This window comes from Pseudorca crassidens, chromosome 17 (genome assembly GCF_039906515.1).
Source record: "Pseudorca crassidens isolate mPseCra1 chromosome 17, mPseCra1.hap1, whole genome shotgun sequence".
Lineage (NCBI taxonomy): Eukaryota > Metazoa > Chordata > Mammalia > Artiodactyla > Delphinidae > Pseudorca > Pseudorca crassidens.
Genome location: NC_090312.1, coordinates 71,830,521 through 71,850,321, shown reverse-complemented (window position 1 = coordinate 71,850,321; position 19,801 = coordinate 71,830,521). Strand labels below are relative to the sequence as shown.

The 19,801-nt window shown below is 36.6% G+C and overlaps 1 protein-coding gene across 23 annotated transcripts in view; it reads left to right on the top strand.

Moving 5' to 3' along the window:
* Nucleotides 1–19,801, top strand: part of C17H8orf34 (chromosome 17 C8orf34 homolog) — a 452,646-nt gene that overhangs the window by 87,408 nt on the left and 345,437 nt on the right. For all 23 annotated transcript variants that reach the window (XM_067712125.1, XM_067712131.1, XM_067712127.1 and 20 more), the window contains one exon: nucleotides 13,594–13,766. In XM_067712125.1, coding sequence (XP_067568226.1) covers nucleotides 13,594–13,766 — 173 coding nt within the window. The remainder of the gene's footprint in view (nucleotides 1–13,593; nucleotides 13,767–19,801) is intronic.

Below are 19,801 nucleotides of genomic sequence, written 5' to 3'. Positions count from 1 at the left end.
TCAGCAGCACTAATCATTAGAGAAATGCAAATCAAAACTACAGTGAGGTATCACCTTGCCCCAGTTAGAATGGGCATCATCAGAAAATCTACAAACAACAAATGCTGGAGAGGATGTGGAGAGAAGGGAACCCTCTTGCACTGTTGGTGGGCATGTAAATTGATACAGCCACTATGGAGAACAATATGGAGGTTCCTTAAAAAACTAAAAATAGAATTACCATATGACCCAGCAATTCCACTACTGGGCATATACTCAGAGAAAACCATAATTCAAAAAGACAGATGCACCCCAATGTTCACTGCAGCACTATTGACAATAGTCAGGTCATGGAAGCAACCTAAATGCCCATCGACAGATGAATGGATAAAGAAGTTGTGGTACATATATACAATGGAATATTACTCAGCCATAAAAAGGAACGGAATTGGGTCATTTGTAGAGACGTGGATGGACCTAGGGACTGTCATACAGAGTGAAGTAAGTCAGAAAGAGAAAATCAAATATCGTATATTAACACATATATGTGGAACCTAGAAAAATGGTACGGATGAACCAGTTTGCAGAGCAGAAATAGAGACACAGATGTAGGGAACAAATGTATGGACACAAAGCGGGGAAAGTGGCAGGGGGTGGGGCTGGGAGTGTGATGAACTGTGTGATTGGGATTGACATGTATACACTGATGTGTATAAAATGGATGAGTAATAAGAACCTGCTGTATAAAAAAATTAAATTTATTTTAAAAAAAGAATGATTTAAATGGGTGTTGAGCTGACGCCTGTGTCTTTAATATAGTAATAAAAATCAATGCAGCTTCTTCCTTTTAATCTTCCATTAACAATTTTGGGGGCTCACTAAAGATCTACTTTTCTTAACCTTTATAAAATACTGATCTTTGTCATATTCTAATTCACTTATTATTTCACTGAAGTTATTTTTTCTGTGACTTTTAAAGTTAGTTTATGAATTCTGATAAAGGTAATGAGAATTATTAATTCTACTTAAGATGGAAAAATAAAACAGAAGCTAATGTTATTTTTAAGGCTCTTTTAAAAACTGTGAGACTTCAATAAATGTCTTATTCATTAGTCTTTTCCTTTCTCTTTTCTTAGCCATCGTATTGTTTTCTACTGCTGTTGTAACAAATTGAAACAGCACCAATTTATTATCATACAGTTCTGTAGTTTAGAAGTTAAACCATGCGCCTTCCTGGGTTAAAATCAGGTGTAATAGGGCTTCATTCCTTCCTGAATTTCTAGGAGAAAGGTGTTACCTTGCCTTTTCCACTTTCCAAAGGCTGCTGCATTCCTGGTGCATGGTCCCTTTTCTGCATCTTCAAAACTAGCAGTAGTGTCTCATTTCTCTCTAAGTGCATCCCGGAAAAGCTGTCCACTTGTATGAAATCCCATGATTAGTTTGGGGCCACCCAGCTAATCTGGATAATCTCATCTTAGCATCTTTAACCTTAATCATGCAAAGCCCCTTTTGCCATGTAATGTAACATATTTAGAGGTTTGGGGATTGGGATGTGGACATCTTTGGGAAGAGCCATTATTTTACCTACACAGCCACTATCCAAGCTCAGATGGGATTACCTTTCATATCTTTATCTAATTCTTCAGGCTCCTGCCATTCTGATTCACCCTTCAAAATGCCATATAGTAAGCCTGGCTGGTTCCTGCTCGGTTACCCTTCAGTAGGGCAGTGCGACCCATCCTTCAACTCCTGTGAATATTGGGTGCTTATGGACTCACCCTTCTCCAGAGGATGGTTTCAACTCAGTGGGAGCCATCCTGCCCAGAGATGCCTGGGTTCCCCATCAACCAATGACTGACTAAAATAAGACTGAGTTGTAGTTTACATTACAGAGCTCCTTATGGGATAGGCTGAGAGTGGACTTTAGCTGAACGCATATCTTTGCCTAGCTTCTTCCCGTCTTCTCCTGCTTCCTTTAGTCTCTTACAGGTTTCACTTAAAGAGACCCCCATCAGTAAACCACTTGGTTAGCCTCGGGTTTTAGGGAACCCTACCTAGGGAATTCTGCTAAAAAATTTTCCATGACTCCCTGTTACTTCACAAATTAAGTCCAAATTTCTAAGACTAGAATTAACAGTTTCCATTTTGTCTTTCAAATCTATATCTTATGCTTCATTTTCCTCTTTTTCTCTACTCAGAGTCTGTGCTGTGCTGACAAAAGGAGTACTGTAAGGCAGCCAGACTGCAGTACTTCCAAGTCATATTTTTAATTTATTTCCGCATTTTTGCTCATTGTCAGTCCCTCCCCTTTCTCCAACTCTTTTCCATCCTTCAAGCTCCAGGCTTTCAATGTCTTCGTATATAAAAAATTATATGTGCAGTTATTCTTTGATCAGATGATCCTACTTCTATGAGTCTATTCCAAGGACACACTGGCAAAACTATAAAAAGACCAATGTGGGTGACTATACATTGTTGTGCTACTTTAATAGGAAAAGAGTTGAAATAACTAAATATTCATTGAAAGAAGAATAACAGATAAATTATAGTACTTCCACTATAGAGTACCATACAGCTATAAAAATGAAAGAATATCTCTGTAGATACTATAGAGCGATCCCCAGGATATATTGTTGAATAAAAAAGGCAAAGAAAAGTGTGTTTATAGTGTGCTATCATTTATCTAAGTAAGTGTAATGAAAATATAGATGTGTATTTGCTTATATTAAAGCCAAAATAACAATGGCAGAACCTGCCATACTGTAAAACACACACACACACAATTACTTTTTAAACGTTACCTATGGGAGAAGGGAAGGAATAGAGAGTAGGAGTGAGGAAGGTGTAGAGAGGATAGGAATATAGAATCTTGACTTCCTAGAATTTTATGTGAGACTTTGGAATCATTTAAATATTTTATATAATTTTTAAAAAACAAGGTTAAATCTTAAAACAGTGATTTCTAAGAAGCAAAAGCAAATGAAACAAATGAGAACAACGGTATTTCAGGTTGATGGCAAAACACACTGAGGTGAATTACTCCAAGTCATTATAAACACAGTTATTTGATTGTTCTCTAGTGGGATATACCCAAAGGCCCAAGGGAACAGCATCAGCTCTTAAACTGTTTTTAGTAATTGTATCGTTAATGATAGTGTTGATGTTATTATAAAGAGACTTTTGTGTATGCTTTGTGTGATATAGCAAAGAAGTAATTATATTGATATCCTAAGAACCAGAATTTTTGGCATAGGGGACAGGAAATACAGATATAAGATTATAAGTTTAAGTAACAATCCTATATCCTGTTTTGAATTGAAAGTATCATTCAGAACTCATAATATTTTTTTATTTTAAAAACAAAAATATACTATCTACAGGCAGTAAACTCAACTAGAGCCCAGATATTGTTTTCTGAACATTTTTCTCTATTAAAAGGAACCAGGTCTCTTTGGAAAAATGTCTGAATCTAGATTCAGCAGCTGAGAAAGTACAACTTGAGTCTGGATATCATTTAGCACCAGCAGGTAAAGATGAAATCAAAGAATGATGGAACATGTCAGAAGGACACAGGAACCTCCTTGCAGGAGCTCCTACTAGGAACATTAAAGCCTGAAAATAATGATAGTAATGTGTTATAGTCTATTGAATGAAGTAAAATCCATAAGTCCATAGTGATATACCTATGTACATACATATACCTACCTACATACCTACATAAGTGGAGGTGAGGGAGAAGCTCTTTCTCATAGTAGAGTACCAACAAATACATTCAGACCGAATGGTGAAATTAGAAAATCACAAATTGGCAACGTTCATAGTAATTGATGAAGACAAAGGTCAGCAAAGAATGTTAAAATTAGCTGGTGAAATTTTGATGAATTACAGGATATCTACATAGTCTCACAGTTACTACTCTAGAAGATACTTAATAATTGACAAGAGAAAAGTAGCAACTTTACAATGGAGAAACATGGAAGACACCCCCTTCACCAAGTGATCAGGGTTGTCGTCATTAGTCCTGGGACAAATCAGCATCATGTGCCTTTTGATATGAAAGGAGTACATCACTTCTGTATTATTCTTGCCAAAAATGTATAACTTGAATATAATTACGTGGAAAAATTTGAAAAACAAATTGAAGGACCGACTAAAAAATAACTGGTCCTTGTTTTTAAAAACCATGAAGGTCATAAATGTCAGAGAAAGACTGAAAACTGTTCCACATTAAAGGAGATAAACACATGACAATTGAATGCCATACATGATCCAGGATTTCTTTTGTGGTGTGCAACGTTATTTGAATAATTGGGGAAATTTAAACAACGTTAGTCTGTTAGTATTATATCACTATTAATTACTGGTTTTGGTAATTATACTGTGGCCATATAGGAAAATGCCCTTCTTTGTAGGAAGTACACCCTGAAGTATTTATGGGTAAAAGAGTATTCATATCTACAAATTACCTTCAGATGGTTCTGGGGAAATTATGAGTGTGTGTGTGTATAAATATGTATGATAAAGCAAAATGTTAACTAACAACGTTGACCTTATCCCATTAACAGTATTTTGGCAGTCTGGGTGAAGGGTATATAGGAATTCTTTTTTTTTTCCTCAACTTCTCTGTAAGCCTGAATTATTTCAGTTTAAAACATAGGTATTTCTTAGACCTGTCCACTATTACCAACCCCAAAACAGTGAGTACCCCGAGTGTTCAGATTCTAGTCTTAAAATATATTTCCAACTAAAAAGAATCATAATCCCTTGAAATAATGGTTGCTTCCAGGTCAGGAGCAGACAGTGTACAAAATGAGCCTAAAATATCTTCTCATGCCAGAGGTAAGAACTATGGGAGACCACTAGGATTGTGTCAGGAGAGCTCGGGAGCCAGCTCAAGGAGTTCTGCTGGAGAGAGTTAAGAAAATTTGAACATGAATAAGAACAATAACTGCAATGCAGTGAATTTTACCTAATATGTTAAAATCCATATGTTCATCCAAAGAATTATTAATCTTTAGCAGGTGCTAGGGGACCAAAGTTACCATTTTAAAAAACTGGTAAAAGTAAAGGGAAAGAATGAAACTTTTAATCTCTCTTTCCCATATAAATCATACTTCAGAGTAACCAAATATTTGATGACAGGAAGTTTCTCTTTCCAGAAGTATTCCAGCAAATAAGTGAATATGGAATTATAAAATTAGACAATTACCATTTATCAATTCCTAGTGAATTAATGGATCTAAGCAGTAATATCAATGCTGCCAAAATCACTAAAGAAGAGTCAAGGGGATGGTCTGTGCCTCCAGATGAAACTCACCATTCTCTCTGAAGCAGTATTGGCAAAAAACAAAAACTACAACAAAAAAACTTTATCCTGGGGCTTCCCTGGTGGCGCAGTGGTTGAGATTCCGCCTGCCGATGCAGGGGACGTGAGTTCGTGCCCCGGTCCGGGAAGATCCCACATGCCGCGGAGCGGCTGGGCCCGTGAGCCATGACCGCTGAGCCTGCGCGTCCGGAGCCTGTGCTCCGCAACAGGAGAGGCCACAACAGTGAGAGGCCCGCGTACTGCAAAACAAACAAACAAACAAAACTTTATCCTGACTAACTACTAATTTACAGAAAGTACAAAGAGCAGAGGAACATTTTAAGCCACATCACAGGGATGCAACGGGAAAAACCAGACTCTGGAAAACTCACAGGACAAACAACTCGGGTTTTCTGAACAACAGCAACAGCAAAATTACAAGACAGGAAATGAGACAGAGGAAGAGAATACATAGCTTAAAAGAGGCATAAAAGACTGTTGATCGGTCACAACCTACCAAGTCTTGCTTAGAGTCTGATGTGTGCCAACTGAGATAATTCCCTGATATAATCAGGTAAATTTGATAACTAGTTAGATATTTGATATCAGAAACATTCTTACTTTATATTTAGGTATGGTAATGGTGCTGTATGTGTTTACAAAAAAAGCACTCTTACCTTTTAGAGATTACAAACTGGATTATTTACAAATGATACGATATATAGTGAATGGGATTTACTTCAGAATGATCTGAGCAGAGAGAGGGGTGATGTGGGTGGAGATAAGGGTGAAGTGAGTTTATCCATGAGTTGTTAATTGAGGAAAATGTGTGTGGGTACAGAGGGGCTTGCTTTACTCTTCTACTTTTGTATTAGTGTGAAAATTTCCATAATAAAGAGTAAAAATTTTAGATCATGGGTAGGAGGGTGCATAAGATAGTGAAGGAAAGGAGGAGAGATAGTATTGAACACCTATTAGGGTTAGCAGATATGCTAGGTGTTTTTTAATTTTTATTTATTTATTTTTTTGCGGCACGCGGGCCTCTCACTGTTGTGGCCCCTCCCGCGGCGGAGCACAGGCTCCGGACGCGCAGGCTCAGCGGCCATGGCTCACGGGCCCAGCTGCTACGCGGCATGCGGGATCTTCCCGGACCGGGGCACGAAACCGTGTCCCCTGCATCGGCAGGCAGAATCCCAACCACTGCGCCACCAGGGAAGCCCTATGCTAGGTGTTTTTGATATGTTATTGAATTTAGTTCTTGTACCAGTCCAATGAAGTGGTTATGCTTTTCCTGTTTTACAAATAAGAAAACTGAAGCTAGAATGATAAAGTGATTTGCTGAAAGTCTCAGAATTAGTGGAGATGGAATAAATAAATACTCCCCTGCTAGCTTCTGATTCTTTATCTGCCTGATTCCAAATCCATGCTTTTCCCTAGCACTGTGTACTGTGTACTCCACCATAAAAGGGGAAAATCTGAAAATGAGTTGTTAAAATATATTATTTTAACAACTTTATTGAGATAAAATTCACATAATAAAATCTACCCTTTTATACAGTTCAGTGGGTTTTAGTATATTCAGAGAGTTGTGTAACCACTACTTCAACCTAAATTTAGAACATTCTCATCATCCCCAAAAGAAACCTCATGTCTACCCCCAATTCCTCCTAACCCCTTAGCCTAAGACAACCACTAATTTACTTTCTGTCTCTTTAGATTTGCCTATACTGGAAATTTCATATAAATGCAGTCATAAAGATATGTGGTCTTTTGTGACTGTCTTCTTTCACTTAGCATAATGTTTTCAAGGTTCATTAACGTTGTAGCATATATCAGTACGTCATTTCCTTTTATTGCTGAATAATATTCTATTGTATGGATATACCACACTTTGTTTATTCATTCATCAATTTGTGGACATTGGAGTTGTTTCCACTTTTCAGCTATTAAGAATAATGTTTCTATGAACATTCATGTATAAGTTTTTGTGTGAACATGTTTTTTAAATTTCTCTTGGGCATATATGTAGGGAATGAAAATGCTAGAACATATGCTAACTCTATATTTAACTTTTTGAGGAACTGTCAAACTATTTTGCACGGTGACAGCACCATTATACATTCCAACCAGCAAGTATGAGGGTTCAAATATGTCCATATCCTTGTTAACACTTGTTGTTGTCTGTCTTAAATTATAGCCATCCTCCTGGGTGTAAAGTAGTATTTTACTGCGGTTTTGGTTTACATTGCCCTAATGACTAGTAATGTTGGTAATACATATTGAAACATTGAATCATACATTATCTTAATTTTGTCATTCTTTTATTCACTCTACAAATGTTTATAAAGTACTTTCAATATGTCAGACCTTGGAAAAGAAATGACAGTTCAACTTTTGTAAGTGTAGGCATCAGTGCTAGTAGCTGGTGGGTTTGGTGGTGAGAAAAGGAACAAATTCTCGGCCGATTGCTTTCATTTCTCACTGAGATAAGCACCATGATCAGCTGAGAATCAGGAGGAGACAGGAGATGTTGTAACTAACTAAGGAGGGAAAATATATCTGAACTAAAAGAGAAAAACACAACTAATTGAACTTCAGTTAATCTAGCAATATGGCATGTGCATTTTTAACTTTTACTAGATACCACAGAATTTCTCTCAAAAGAAGTTGTGTTAATTTATACTCCCAGCAGCAGTTTATAATAATATATATCACTCCTGGTCCTTGCTAACACTCACTGTCATCAGGTATTTTAATCAAAAGTGGTTTCTCGGGCTTCCCTGGTGGCGCAGTGGTTGAGAGTCCGCCTGCCAATGCAGGGGACACGGGTTCGTGCCCCGGTCCGGGAAGATCCCACATGCCGCGGAGCGGCTGGGCCCATGAGCCATGGCCGCTCAGCCTTCGCGTCCGGAGCCTGTGCTCCGCAACGGGAGAGGCCACAACAGTGAGAGGCCCGCGTACTGAAAAAAGAAAAAAAAAGGTTTCTCATGGATTCAATTAACAATTGTATAATTTTTTAATAGGATTGAATGCCCATTTGTCTCTTTTGCTCATGTTTATTGCCCAGTTAGTTTTCTTTTCTTTAGATTTGTGTGAGTTTATTATACATTCTGGATGTCAGCTCTTGTTGTGCGTCTCAAATCTATTCTTAAATATTGAGGCTTGTCATCACTTTTTAAATAGTGCCTTCTATTAACAGAACATTTTAACGTTAACCTGTAATGTTTTAAGAAATTCTTTTCTACTTGATATCCTGAAAACATTACTGTTTATTTTCTATTAAAAATTCTGTTTTTTATCTTTAATCTACTTGAAATTATTTTTTTAATATGGCAAAAAGTTGGAACATATGCATTTCCTATAACTATTTATTGAAAAGTTCATCATTTGTCCGTAAATGTGCATGCTTCTGTCACTTATCTTGTTTCTAGGCCTTCTGTTTTCTTCTTTTGGTCCGTTTGCTTGTTTCTGTTACTCCATTGGGTTTGGAATTGCTTTGTATTTTAGATTTATAGGAGAGAATTGACATCTTTACATTTCTGAGTCATTCTATCAATGAACGAAGCATGTTTCCATTTAATTAAATATTATAGTGTTTTATGATAACGTCATATAGTTACATTCAAAAAGAGCATGCAGATTTTTATTAAATTGATTCCTAGGTACATTTTCTTTTGGGCTATTATTGTCAATGGTATCTGTTTTATAAGTTACATTTTAAAACTTATTGGCATATAGGAATGAATGTTATTTTTCTAATTTTATCTTAAATTCAGTAAGCTTGCTGAACTCATATTAATTTGTAACTTGTTTCTGAATTCTCTTGGTTTGTCTATATAAAAAATATATGTGAATGATAATAGTTTTGTTTCATCTTTTCCGTCAAGTGATGAGACTGATGTGGGATAACCACATTAAATATTCCTGTTGGAGAAGGGAAATAATGAGAGGTTTATAGAAATTACTGGTTCATAGCAGTTCTTAAATCTTGCTGGGCAAATGTCATCAGGTCTTCCTGTCCAAGGGGTTGGGAGGTGTTCCTTAATTAAGCCCCAGTTCTGTTCCCTGGGAGTCCCCATCTATTGTTTTCCACAGCTTCTGGTTTCTTTCTTTTTTGTTAACCTTTTGGCCACTTCTGAAGAAGGCATTGGAAAAGGTGCCTCTGGGCAACTTCCTCAGTTTTCTTCCTTTGTGTAGAAAAATGGGTCCCCGAGAGCTGTTCACTTCTTGAATAGTCTCAGTCCCTTTTACTTCAGGCTGTTGCCTTTGCCAATTCAACTATCCCAAATGATGTTTGGGTTTCCTGTGTATATGATTCCTATCTTCTTCTGGTGCCAAAAACCACATCCACAGTTCTTTTCAAGACATGCCTCTCTCTCTAGATTTAACTGTTGGTCTTTTAGATGTTGCGAAACAACATTCTTAATAGACACCATCTTAGTTTTTTTCAGAGGTCTTAATGAAGGGTCTTATGGCAGCATCCTTGATTTTTTCTTTACCCTGCTGTATAGCACAGGGAACTATACTCAATATCTTGTAATAACCTATAATGGAAGAGAATGTAAAAAAAGAATATGCATATATATATATATATATATATTCTCTCTCTATATATATATCTGAATCAGTTTGCTGTACCCCTGAAACTAACACAACGTTGTAAATCAACTATATATCAATAAAATTTTTAAAAAAATTTTTTAAAAGAGAGTTAAAAAAATTGTTAATCAGTGTTGTCCATCAATTTTTATATGATTTTTAGACATAAAGATACTTCATAATTCACCGTTTTTTATTCTTTGAATTATGTTTAATTCAATCAGGACAGATTTTTGTGCTTACTTTATTAAATCATTGTGCTAGTTATTATGGAGGAGAAAGGAATTTAAGACATGATTCCAGCCTTCCATGAAGAGCTCATTTTATTAAGACAAGAAAACATTTGAATAACGTGGAATATAATCAAATGTTGTGCTGACAACCAGTGGTCAGAGCTGTTGAACTCACTGTGAGTTAGCCAGCGGGAGCAGGCTGCTTGGAGAGAGTAGGCTTCCTCTAAGGTAACTACTTCTTGGATAGGATAGCTTCCTATTCATAGGAAATATTAAGCAAATCTGTGACCTTTGGAGAATGTTTGACTACTAATGCTTTTCTTATTATTTAAGCATACTTGTTTACGAATCTGAACATTTAGGGACCTCTAGCCTTAGGAGGGCAAAGGAATATATATTTATACATTTCTAAGGAATCATTAGCATTTACATTGTTTAGCACTAAAATTTTAAATGTTTTATTTATCCATGCACTTAAAATATTTTCCAAAACTTGTATTCAGTGTGAAGTTTTAAAATTTCTTTTGCCATGTACTGATATTTGTGGAACCGCTTTCTCCACTGAAATCCTTTCATAATGATTTATGGAGAGATTTTTACTTAGCTTAATCAAATATAAGTAATAGAACCAAAGAAAAATCTGCTGTTTTGCTCTGTTACAAGTAAATGGACTATATTCAAGAATTTTTAGAGATATAACATTCTCATAAAGCAGTAAATATAAGAATAGCTTTGTGCATTCTGAAAAATAAAAATAGTAGAGTCCCACTTTTCACCTGTAAAATATTCACTCCCTAAATCCTCTGACCCTATTTGCAGCTCTTTGTATTGCTTTGCTCATCAGCTATTTCTCACTAAATTTCTGCTGCCAGCTGGAGTTAAACAGGCTGCATATCAAACTATTTATCCTTCTCTCTGTGCTCTACTTTCCAATAGCAGTGGCATCTATCATTTAATTTCCCAGTAATCAACCAAAAAGTTATTTCTGATTCTCTGCAGTTCTCAACTTTAAGATCATTCTCAACTCTGATCATTCTCAACTCTAAATCCTGTTTCATTTTTTTCATTTATAATGCCTAAACTCACCCATTTCTGTTGTGGTCAGTGGTCAGTTTCTTTGTCCCAATTCTTATTAAGCCCAGTTCTGTCCCATTATGTAGAGATTGATAATGCTAAATTAATTATCCAATCTTTTTAATATACTCTCTGTAAAATAAAATTTTATAGGATGAAAACCTGTATTATCAATTCCCTGTTCTGTTACTCTGCCCATATTGACAACCAAGCACCTGTTCTCACCTAACTCACCCATTCCTGCTGTTCTGTACCATTTTTTCCCAGTTACGTCACATATTTAGAAGTAGTTTAAATACAGCCCACGTCCTTAAGTAATTGTGTCTAGCATATGTACAGAATTCTGTGGTTTAACTATGCTTCTTACTATTTCATTTGATACAGTAGGTTTTATAATTTCTATCATGACCATTTTACAGTTGGAGAAAACAAAATTCAGAGAATAAGTAACATTTCAAAGTCACACAGGCCAAAACTGATTCTGAAGCTGTAAATATGTTTATAGATTTTTTTCTCTAGAATATGTCTTTTCCTTAATCTGCTTTTAAATGCAAATATACGTTTAAAATTTAACAGTATTGCTGTTAATTTTAATTCTTGTGCTTCAAATGATATTAAATTGTGGCAGATGAATATGCCTTTCCAGTAATTGCAAAACATTAATTTGATTGCATGATTTCACAGCTGCAAGCTTTGGGAATATAAATACAGAAGGATTTCATATTAGTTGCTACATTATACAAACACTAAAATTTAGCTACTACATTTTCCTGTAGGCTGGGGAATCAATATTAAGATATCCAGCTACTTTCTATCACTTATAATCACTTGGATAAATGTTCATCAGATATTTCTTAGTCATATTTCACATGTTGCTTTTGGTGTGTATTTGTATATTAATTAATGCTACATTGTATGTATTATAATATAGTATTTGTATAATATTGAGGAGAATTGTACAGATTCAGAAAATCAGATCTAAATTTTTAAGGAATTGTTCAAGACTCTTGTAATATTACAAATTAAAAGCCTGTGTTTCTCAGATCAAGATATTTTAAAAATACATTTTTTCTCATTTTAAGACAAGTACATATTTCTCATAGAATATTGAAAAGACATGGAAATGCCAAAAGAAGAATTAAAATTACCTGTAGTCCCTCCATTCAGATAAAACCATTACATTTTGGTGTTACCATCGTTTTCCCAATAAATCAAGCAGTATCTGGCACATAGTAGGTCATGATAAGTATAAAAGAATGAATAAAAGAATGGATTAGTCTATGAATGCCGGATTGATGGATTATAGTCTAAACCCTGACAGTTTTTGTTTGTTTGTTATTTTTATAATGCAAGTGCCTGACTTAAGCTTTGATTGCTGAGTCATCCACTTCAAAGATGACTATCTTGGATAAACTACTGCAGAGATCCAGGTCACTTCCCCATACTGCGTGCGGCATCTTTGTTTTAGAGTTCTTAATTGATTATTTTATTTTATTTTTCACGGGCCTCTCACTGCTGTGGCCTCTCCCGTTGCGGAGCAGGACGCGCAGGCTCAGCGGCCATGGCTCACGGGCCCAGCCGCTCCATGGCATGCAGGATCTTCCCAGACCAGGACACGAACCCGTGTCCCCTGCATCGGCAGGCGGACTCTCAACCACCGCGCCACCAGGGAAGCCCATATGAATTTTTTAAACAAAAATTAGATCATACAATACGTATTGCTTTTTAATCTGCTTTTTTCCCATGTACCAAGATACCCGTGGCAGTTGCACGTGTTCAGTATTCGTTTTAAATTATTAAATGATTTAAATATTTAAAATACCATTTTAAGAGCCACATCACATCCAAGTCTATGAAAAGAGTTTAGCATTGTTTTGAATTGTCATAGCATGCCCATCATCGATAGTGCTCTGCTTCCAACCTCTACTGGATCTCTAGAAGTCCAGAGTGCTTTGCAATTGGAGGCAATGCATGCTTCCAGCCCTGTCTCTTCTTGACTTTGTTCCCTGACTCCACCTCAGTTTCCTCCATATTTGAGAGCTCATGTATCATTTTCTAGCAGCACCAAGCTCTTCCGCTGTGTGGGCCTTCGCACACACTCCTCCCTCTGGCACAAATGCTAATCCTGCCCCGCCATCCTGAGAACGAACATGCAGCTGTCCAAACCAGAGATTTCGCTTCTGGATCCTTTCTCACGGTGGCCTTCACGAGTCAGCACAAATCATAGAGAGTAAGCCATCTAGTAGAGACGGAGAGAACTGAAATTTTAAGTCAATTCAGAAAGAAAAAAAGGAACATTTTGATTTGAGGGAGCAGTTTAAAATCTGCACAAGATTATTTCCCTGTTGTCCTATTAATGGGAATATGTAATCTAAGGCACAGAAATTCTTCTCTTCTCCTCAGGAAACAGTGGCATTTAATTCTTCTCTTCTGAGACCCCGTGTAATTGGAGAGTGGATTGGTCGAGAAGAGAATGACGCTGATCCACTGGCTGCTGAAATGCTACAGCCCCCAATTCCAAGAAGTAAAAATGAACAATGGGAAAATGAAGATAATAGCTCTAGCCCTGCAGGAAGGTGAGATGAGATGTCGTCTAAGATTCTGAATATTTTAATCATTTAAGGCAAAGGGGAAATCAAGTGCACGATTTTGATGAAATAACTTGGCAATTTTATATAGAAAATTATGTTACATATAAGATAAGAATTAATTTATCTGTTTTAAAATTAGAGTTTTATTAAATTTGCTTTTATTATGGATTTGGTTTTGATTTTTTTTTTCTTTACATCTAAGAAGAGTATCATCTCTTTGTTACTAAAACCAAACAGAAAAATAATTTCAGGACATAAACTGTCAGTTGAGACCTACTATAATATTGGACGGGACCTACTATATTATTGGGCTGACCGTTAAGATTGGAGAGGGAGGAATTCTGATGTACCATAAAGATCTAGTTGTTCAACAAGAAGAAAACTATTAAATGTATGATAGACTACACAAGGTGGAGTTAGATGGAATATAGAGAGAAACCTTTAGTTTAGAGTTGATAACTATGATTGAATGTAATTATTACATTCTCTATGTTTAATTTTTGAAATTATTCTTGAAACTATTGTGAGTTGTGAATTTGAAAGTCCCTAATTCATTTTACTCAACCCTATGATGCTCAAAATGGTGTCAGAAGATTTGCCTCAAGTTTCCATATGCTGGTAGAAGTGGGGTAATTTTGAAAAGTCTAGATCATATTTTTTAGAAAAAGTATCAGTATATTCAGTGTAGCCATTTCTTGTAATACTAACTGAAGTGAGTAAAATTCGAAACAAAAATGAAAACTTCTACAAGGAAGTTGGAGTGAAAAAGCATTATCGAGGCACGGCTCACACGATATTGAGAAAAAATACTCATGAATTAAAATGTGACAGGAGCTTAAACTTTCTGTGAGTGTTACTAGCTGACCACCACAGAAGAGTTTTTCCCATATACAGCATAGCCACAGTAACTTTGTATTTCCTACATTAAATTTAGCAGCAACCAATAATTATTCTTTCTCCAGAGGAAAATTGTATTTTCTACAACGTAATATGGCTTTCAGGGTTTTTCTTACTTTGACTTATCACTTGGCTGGAGGGAAGGAAATTCAGAATACTCGTTAATGCGCTTCAGGCATATAGAAAATTGATTCTATTTCCATGAGAAATAACCTTTAAATTATTTAAATAGTTGAAGTGTACTGTATAAGGAGAAGAAAAGCATTTCTAAAAATCCATTTACCTTCTTTTGTGAAATGTCAGATCAATTTCACCTGTCAATGAGGGTAATTTTATTTCTAACACTAGACTAATGAAACCCACTAGACCTTTATCTTTATTCATTGCTAGATCTTTAGTTCTTAAATATAAAATAGAGAAATGTTGACTTTCATTTTGCTTTCATTTAGTCATAATAATAAATAGGAGCTGTTTATTGCAAATGTTAGTGCTTCTGTTTTCTTCCTAGCTTCAGTGAGCTCTTATTCCCTCTTGAATATCCAATAAAGGAGAATCTTTCCTGCAATCCTGGTCAGATCCGTTACCCAGAAAACTTAATCCATGAAGATCTCACTCAAATATCTGTTTTGAAAAGGTGTTTTCAGTTTTATTTTTCTCTATCTTTAAATTATGAGTTGATGTATTACCTATGAAATGAAGAAAGTGGTGAAATCCTGCCCAGATGCCCCATTAGAGGAAAAAAAAAAGAATGCATGCTTTCTGAACTAACTGTAAAGAGTAGCAATTAAGTACAGGTTAGGAACTATATCCCATCCTCTAATATAAAGCCAGGATTTCTGAATTTATACCAGGAACTCACATAGCATTAGATTTGATTTGAATGAATAAAAACAGATTGGGGAACAATTTTTTAATGACTCTAGTGTCTATAACTAGAGATTAGCTTTTACCCTTAAATAGTAATGATCTTGTCATTTATAATTTAACAGTCTTAAACATTAACAGACTAAATGATATTCTAGACTCTTGAAAGAGAAGACTTAATTTTCAAGGATGACTTCTTCCGTTTTTCTCTCCCCTACTGGGCCTGGCACATTGCCATTGTCAGTAGGCATCTGTTATGTGAGTGAAGGAGGCACATAGAAGGCCGTGAGTAGACGTCTGATTAATAAAACTTATTTATAAGAAGGGTTGTTTATAGTCTATCTTAACTTTTTATCCCTTTTCCTATTATGGATTTCCCTCTTGTTAATTGCTCAAGTCTTATTTGAATGGCTCTTATTACAACACTCCATCTTTAGTACATAACCAACTTTCCCGTTCATTCAGAACAATACATACATGATTGGCTGGACTTTCACCATTAGATTAGAGAAGATTAAATAAACGGTGTAGTAAACTTTGAGATTCTTATGGGTAGACTTTGAGCCACGATTTTTTTCAAGGAACTTTTTTTTTTTAATGATATACCTTACCTGAACTTTTTCCTTAGGTCCTACAAATACAACATTGTGTGAAGAGGGTCAGCAACTTTAGTATACATAGCTGTCACCTGAAAGGTTAAGTGCTGGTTAAGACGAAGGCAATTATGAGGGCAATATGGAGAAACTAATAAAATAAGACAAGAGCTACTAACATGGGGTTCATGACCCCTACATGATCTCTGGAAGGACTCAAGAGATCTACGAGTCTCTTGAAGTTATGTGCAAAATGCCCCGTGTGTGCAAATGGACATTTTCCTGCCACATCTTTCTTAGATTCTCCAAGAGCTTCTAGATTAAGAGAGTTTAAGAAAAAAATTCAAGCATCTGAGCAAGAAAAGGAAGAAGGATTCATAAGGGAGAGGTGAATGCGTTAGGGAATGATTGCTGGCTTCCTGTGACCATCACGCACTACCAGTTGGCCTCGGTTGCCATGGTTTGTCCAGCCATCTAGTGGGAAAGCATATATATTCCTTGTACATTTATGGTTACTGAAATAATCACACATTGATAATATAAATGTAAATAAAAATTGAGTTAATAAACCTATATACTTCTATTTGGAGCCATCTTAATTCGACTTTGCAATAGCTGATAATAGATTTCCTAAAATTACTTGCTAAATTATAATGTGAATTTTTAAATAGGCGTACCAAGCCTTGAAAGCCTTAAGCTGAACCACTTTATTAAAATAAGAAAGATATCAATAAATATTATAGATCTTGTGAATTGGCTTTGTTCATTAAGTGAGCATTGTTATTAGATGGTAGATATGCCATGAAATGAATAGAAAATCTTACAACTTAGAAATATATATTAAATATTAGAAGCTAAATTCACTTCTAATGCGCAGGCTTCTCATTGTGGGTGCGCAGGCTTCTCATTGCAGTGGCTTCTCTTGTTGCGGAGCACAGGCTCTAGGGGCGCGGGCTTCAGTAGTTGTGGCACAGGGGCTCAGTAGTTGTGGCTCGTGGGCTCTAGGGCACAGGCTCAGTAGTTGTCGCACATGGGCCTAGTTGCTCTGTGACATGTGGGATCCTCCTGGACCAGGGGTGGAACCCATGTCCCCTGCACCTGCAGGTGGATTCTTAACCAGTGCATCACCAGGGAAGTCCCAAGATATTTTTTTATTTCCTTTCTCTGTTTGTTGGGATGTGAGATGTTATGGCTCAAGAAAAGACATGTAAATATCTAGGATGCTGCCCATTGTGTTCTTTGAATATATAGTGATATTAATTACCAATTAGTAGACTGCTGTATGTGCTCTACATATCTTAACCCATTTCATCCTCTTGAGAACATTACTATAACCCCTATTTTAGGAACAAGGAAACTATGTCCCAGCATGGTTACATCACTGTCCCAAGATTGGATAGTTATTAAGTGACTGAGCCAGGCTATCTTGCTCCAAATTCCATATGCTTAAATGCTTTGCTATACAGCCTTTCTTCAGGAAGGTATTCTAAGAATCCTGTTATTAAGATTCACGTCCAAAGTGTAAATAAGGGGACCCAGAAATCTGAGTGCTTTGAGAAAGACTCCAAACCCCACCTCTTCCCACTTACTCACCACTTGTGTGCATTAAGACCCCTACTTCCCAGTAGCAGGACTCTCTTTTCTCTCTAATGATGCAGTTTTCACTTGTGCAATCCACAGGAGAAGAGGGAGGTGTGAACCTTGCATCTCATTCCTGCTTACAGACCTCACTGTCTCTCTTCCCCCTGAAATTATCACCAGTTCTGAGTCTCATGTTTTCACACTGTGGTAATCTTCCACCTCTTCTTGTATCAATAATTTACCAAATCCTATGTCATCTCCTTTTCCATGAATATTCAAGCATCTGTCTATAGCTATTTAGTGGGAAGGCATATATATTCATGACACATTTAGAGATATTAAAATAATCACACATTGATAATGTAAATGTAAAAAAAAAAAACCTAAGCTAAACATGAAACTACCATGTAACCTAGCATTTGTACTCTTGGGCATTTATCTCAGAGAAATGGAAACTTTCACACAAAAACATGTACATGAATGTTCATAGCAGCTCCATCTTAATAGCCAAGAAGCTTAAAACAGCCAGATGTCCTTCAATGGGTGAATGGTTAGATAAACAGGAGTATATCCATGCCATGGAATACTACACACAAAGAATAGGAATGGACTTCTGATATACACAACTACATGAATGAATCTCCAGGGAATTAATTGTACTGCATGAAAAAAGCCAATCCTAAAAGATTACGTACTGTATGATTTCACTTACATAACGTTTCTTAAAATCGCAGTATTATAGGAATGGGGAACAGACCGGTGGTTGCCAGGAATGAGGGAAGGGGAAGGAGAGTTATAGAGGGAGGTGGGAATGGTTAGGAAAGGACAACACAAGGAAATCTTGTAGTGTTTGACCTGGTCTGTACCTTGACTGTGGGGGTGGATACATGATGCACAAACCCACAAAAATACTAAAATAGTCTAGAACTAAATACATAGAGGGGCACACACAAAAGTGAGTCCAATTAAAATGGGAACATGAATAAGATTGGAGAATTGTATCATTGTTAGTGTCCTGGCCGTGATATTGTGCTATAATTTTATAAGATGTTACCATTGAGGGACGCTGTATCAATGGTGCACAGGATCTCTCTGTATTATTTCTTACAACTTCATGTAAATCTATAATTGTTTCAAAGCAAAAAAATTCAAGTAGAAACATAAATAATCTGTTGGAAACCACCTTGAGATTTTTGGCAGTCCTTCTCCCCCAACAATCTGTCAGCAAAGGGCATTAGCATCCCTTGATGATCCTTGCCTGAGCAGTTACTGTGTTGGTGGTTAAAATGGTGGTTTTCTGATTCCATCATTCCTTGTGCATTTATTAAATGGCCTTAACTTGGGGGAGAGAACAAGCCTTCTCTCCACCCGTTTCCCTTGGTCTTCTCTGTCGTGTTCCGCCTGACTTTGAAGTGAACAGTGAGGTGGAGCTGACTGGTCTTTGCCCACTGATGACATACGATGCCATTTTGCCGTTTCCAGCCTTCTCTTAGACAGTGTGGAACCTGGCCCTTCTATTAAGACCGCTTGAAATGTTTTGATCCATGCCCTGAAACTTACCTGGTTGGTTTTTTTTTTTTTTTTTAACCAAGTGCATGTAGCCTCCTTTGCTCATTTGCCTTCTCTCCTGGACCTTCTTTCTGAGCACCTTTAGAAAGGGTCCTCTCTCCTTCCTGCTTAAGAGAGACCTCCTCCTTTTCATCATGTCTTTTTCCTTCATGAGGTGACATTTGCCGTTTTCTTCCTTTGGGCAATTATATGGAAAGAAATCAGATTATAGGAAAGAGGAGAACCTTGGGACAATTTTTAAAACTATAAATGGTTGCCACGTGGACATGTAAGTTTTCCCATCAGACACTGTCTTGGGAAGTTGGGGGAGAGAGCCATGAAACACTGGCTCCTTTACCCAAAGGAGTCTGGCTTTATCACAGGAAGCTCTTCCAAATTTGCAAAGACTCTTTTAGACTGGAGGGCACTGAGAGTCATTTAAATGCCAATTCTGGTTCCATCCCTCCTTCTACACTGTCCTACCCCCAGACCTAGGCAACATGAGAGGACTAGTGAAGACATTTATTTTAATGATGT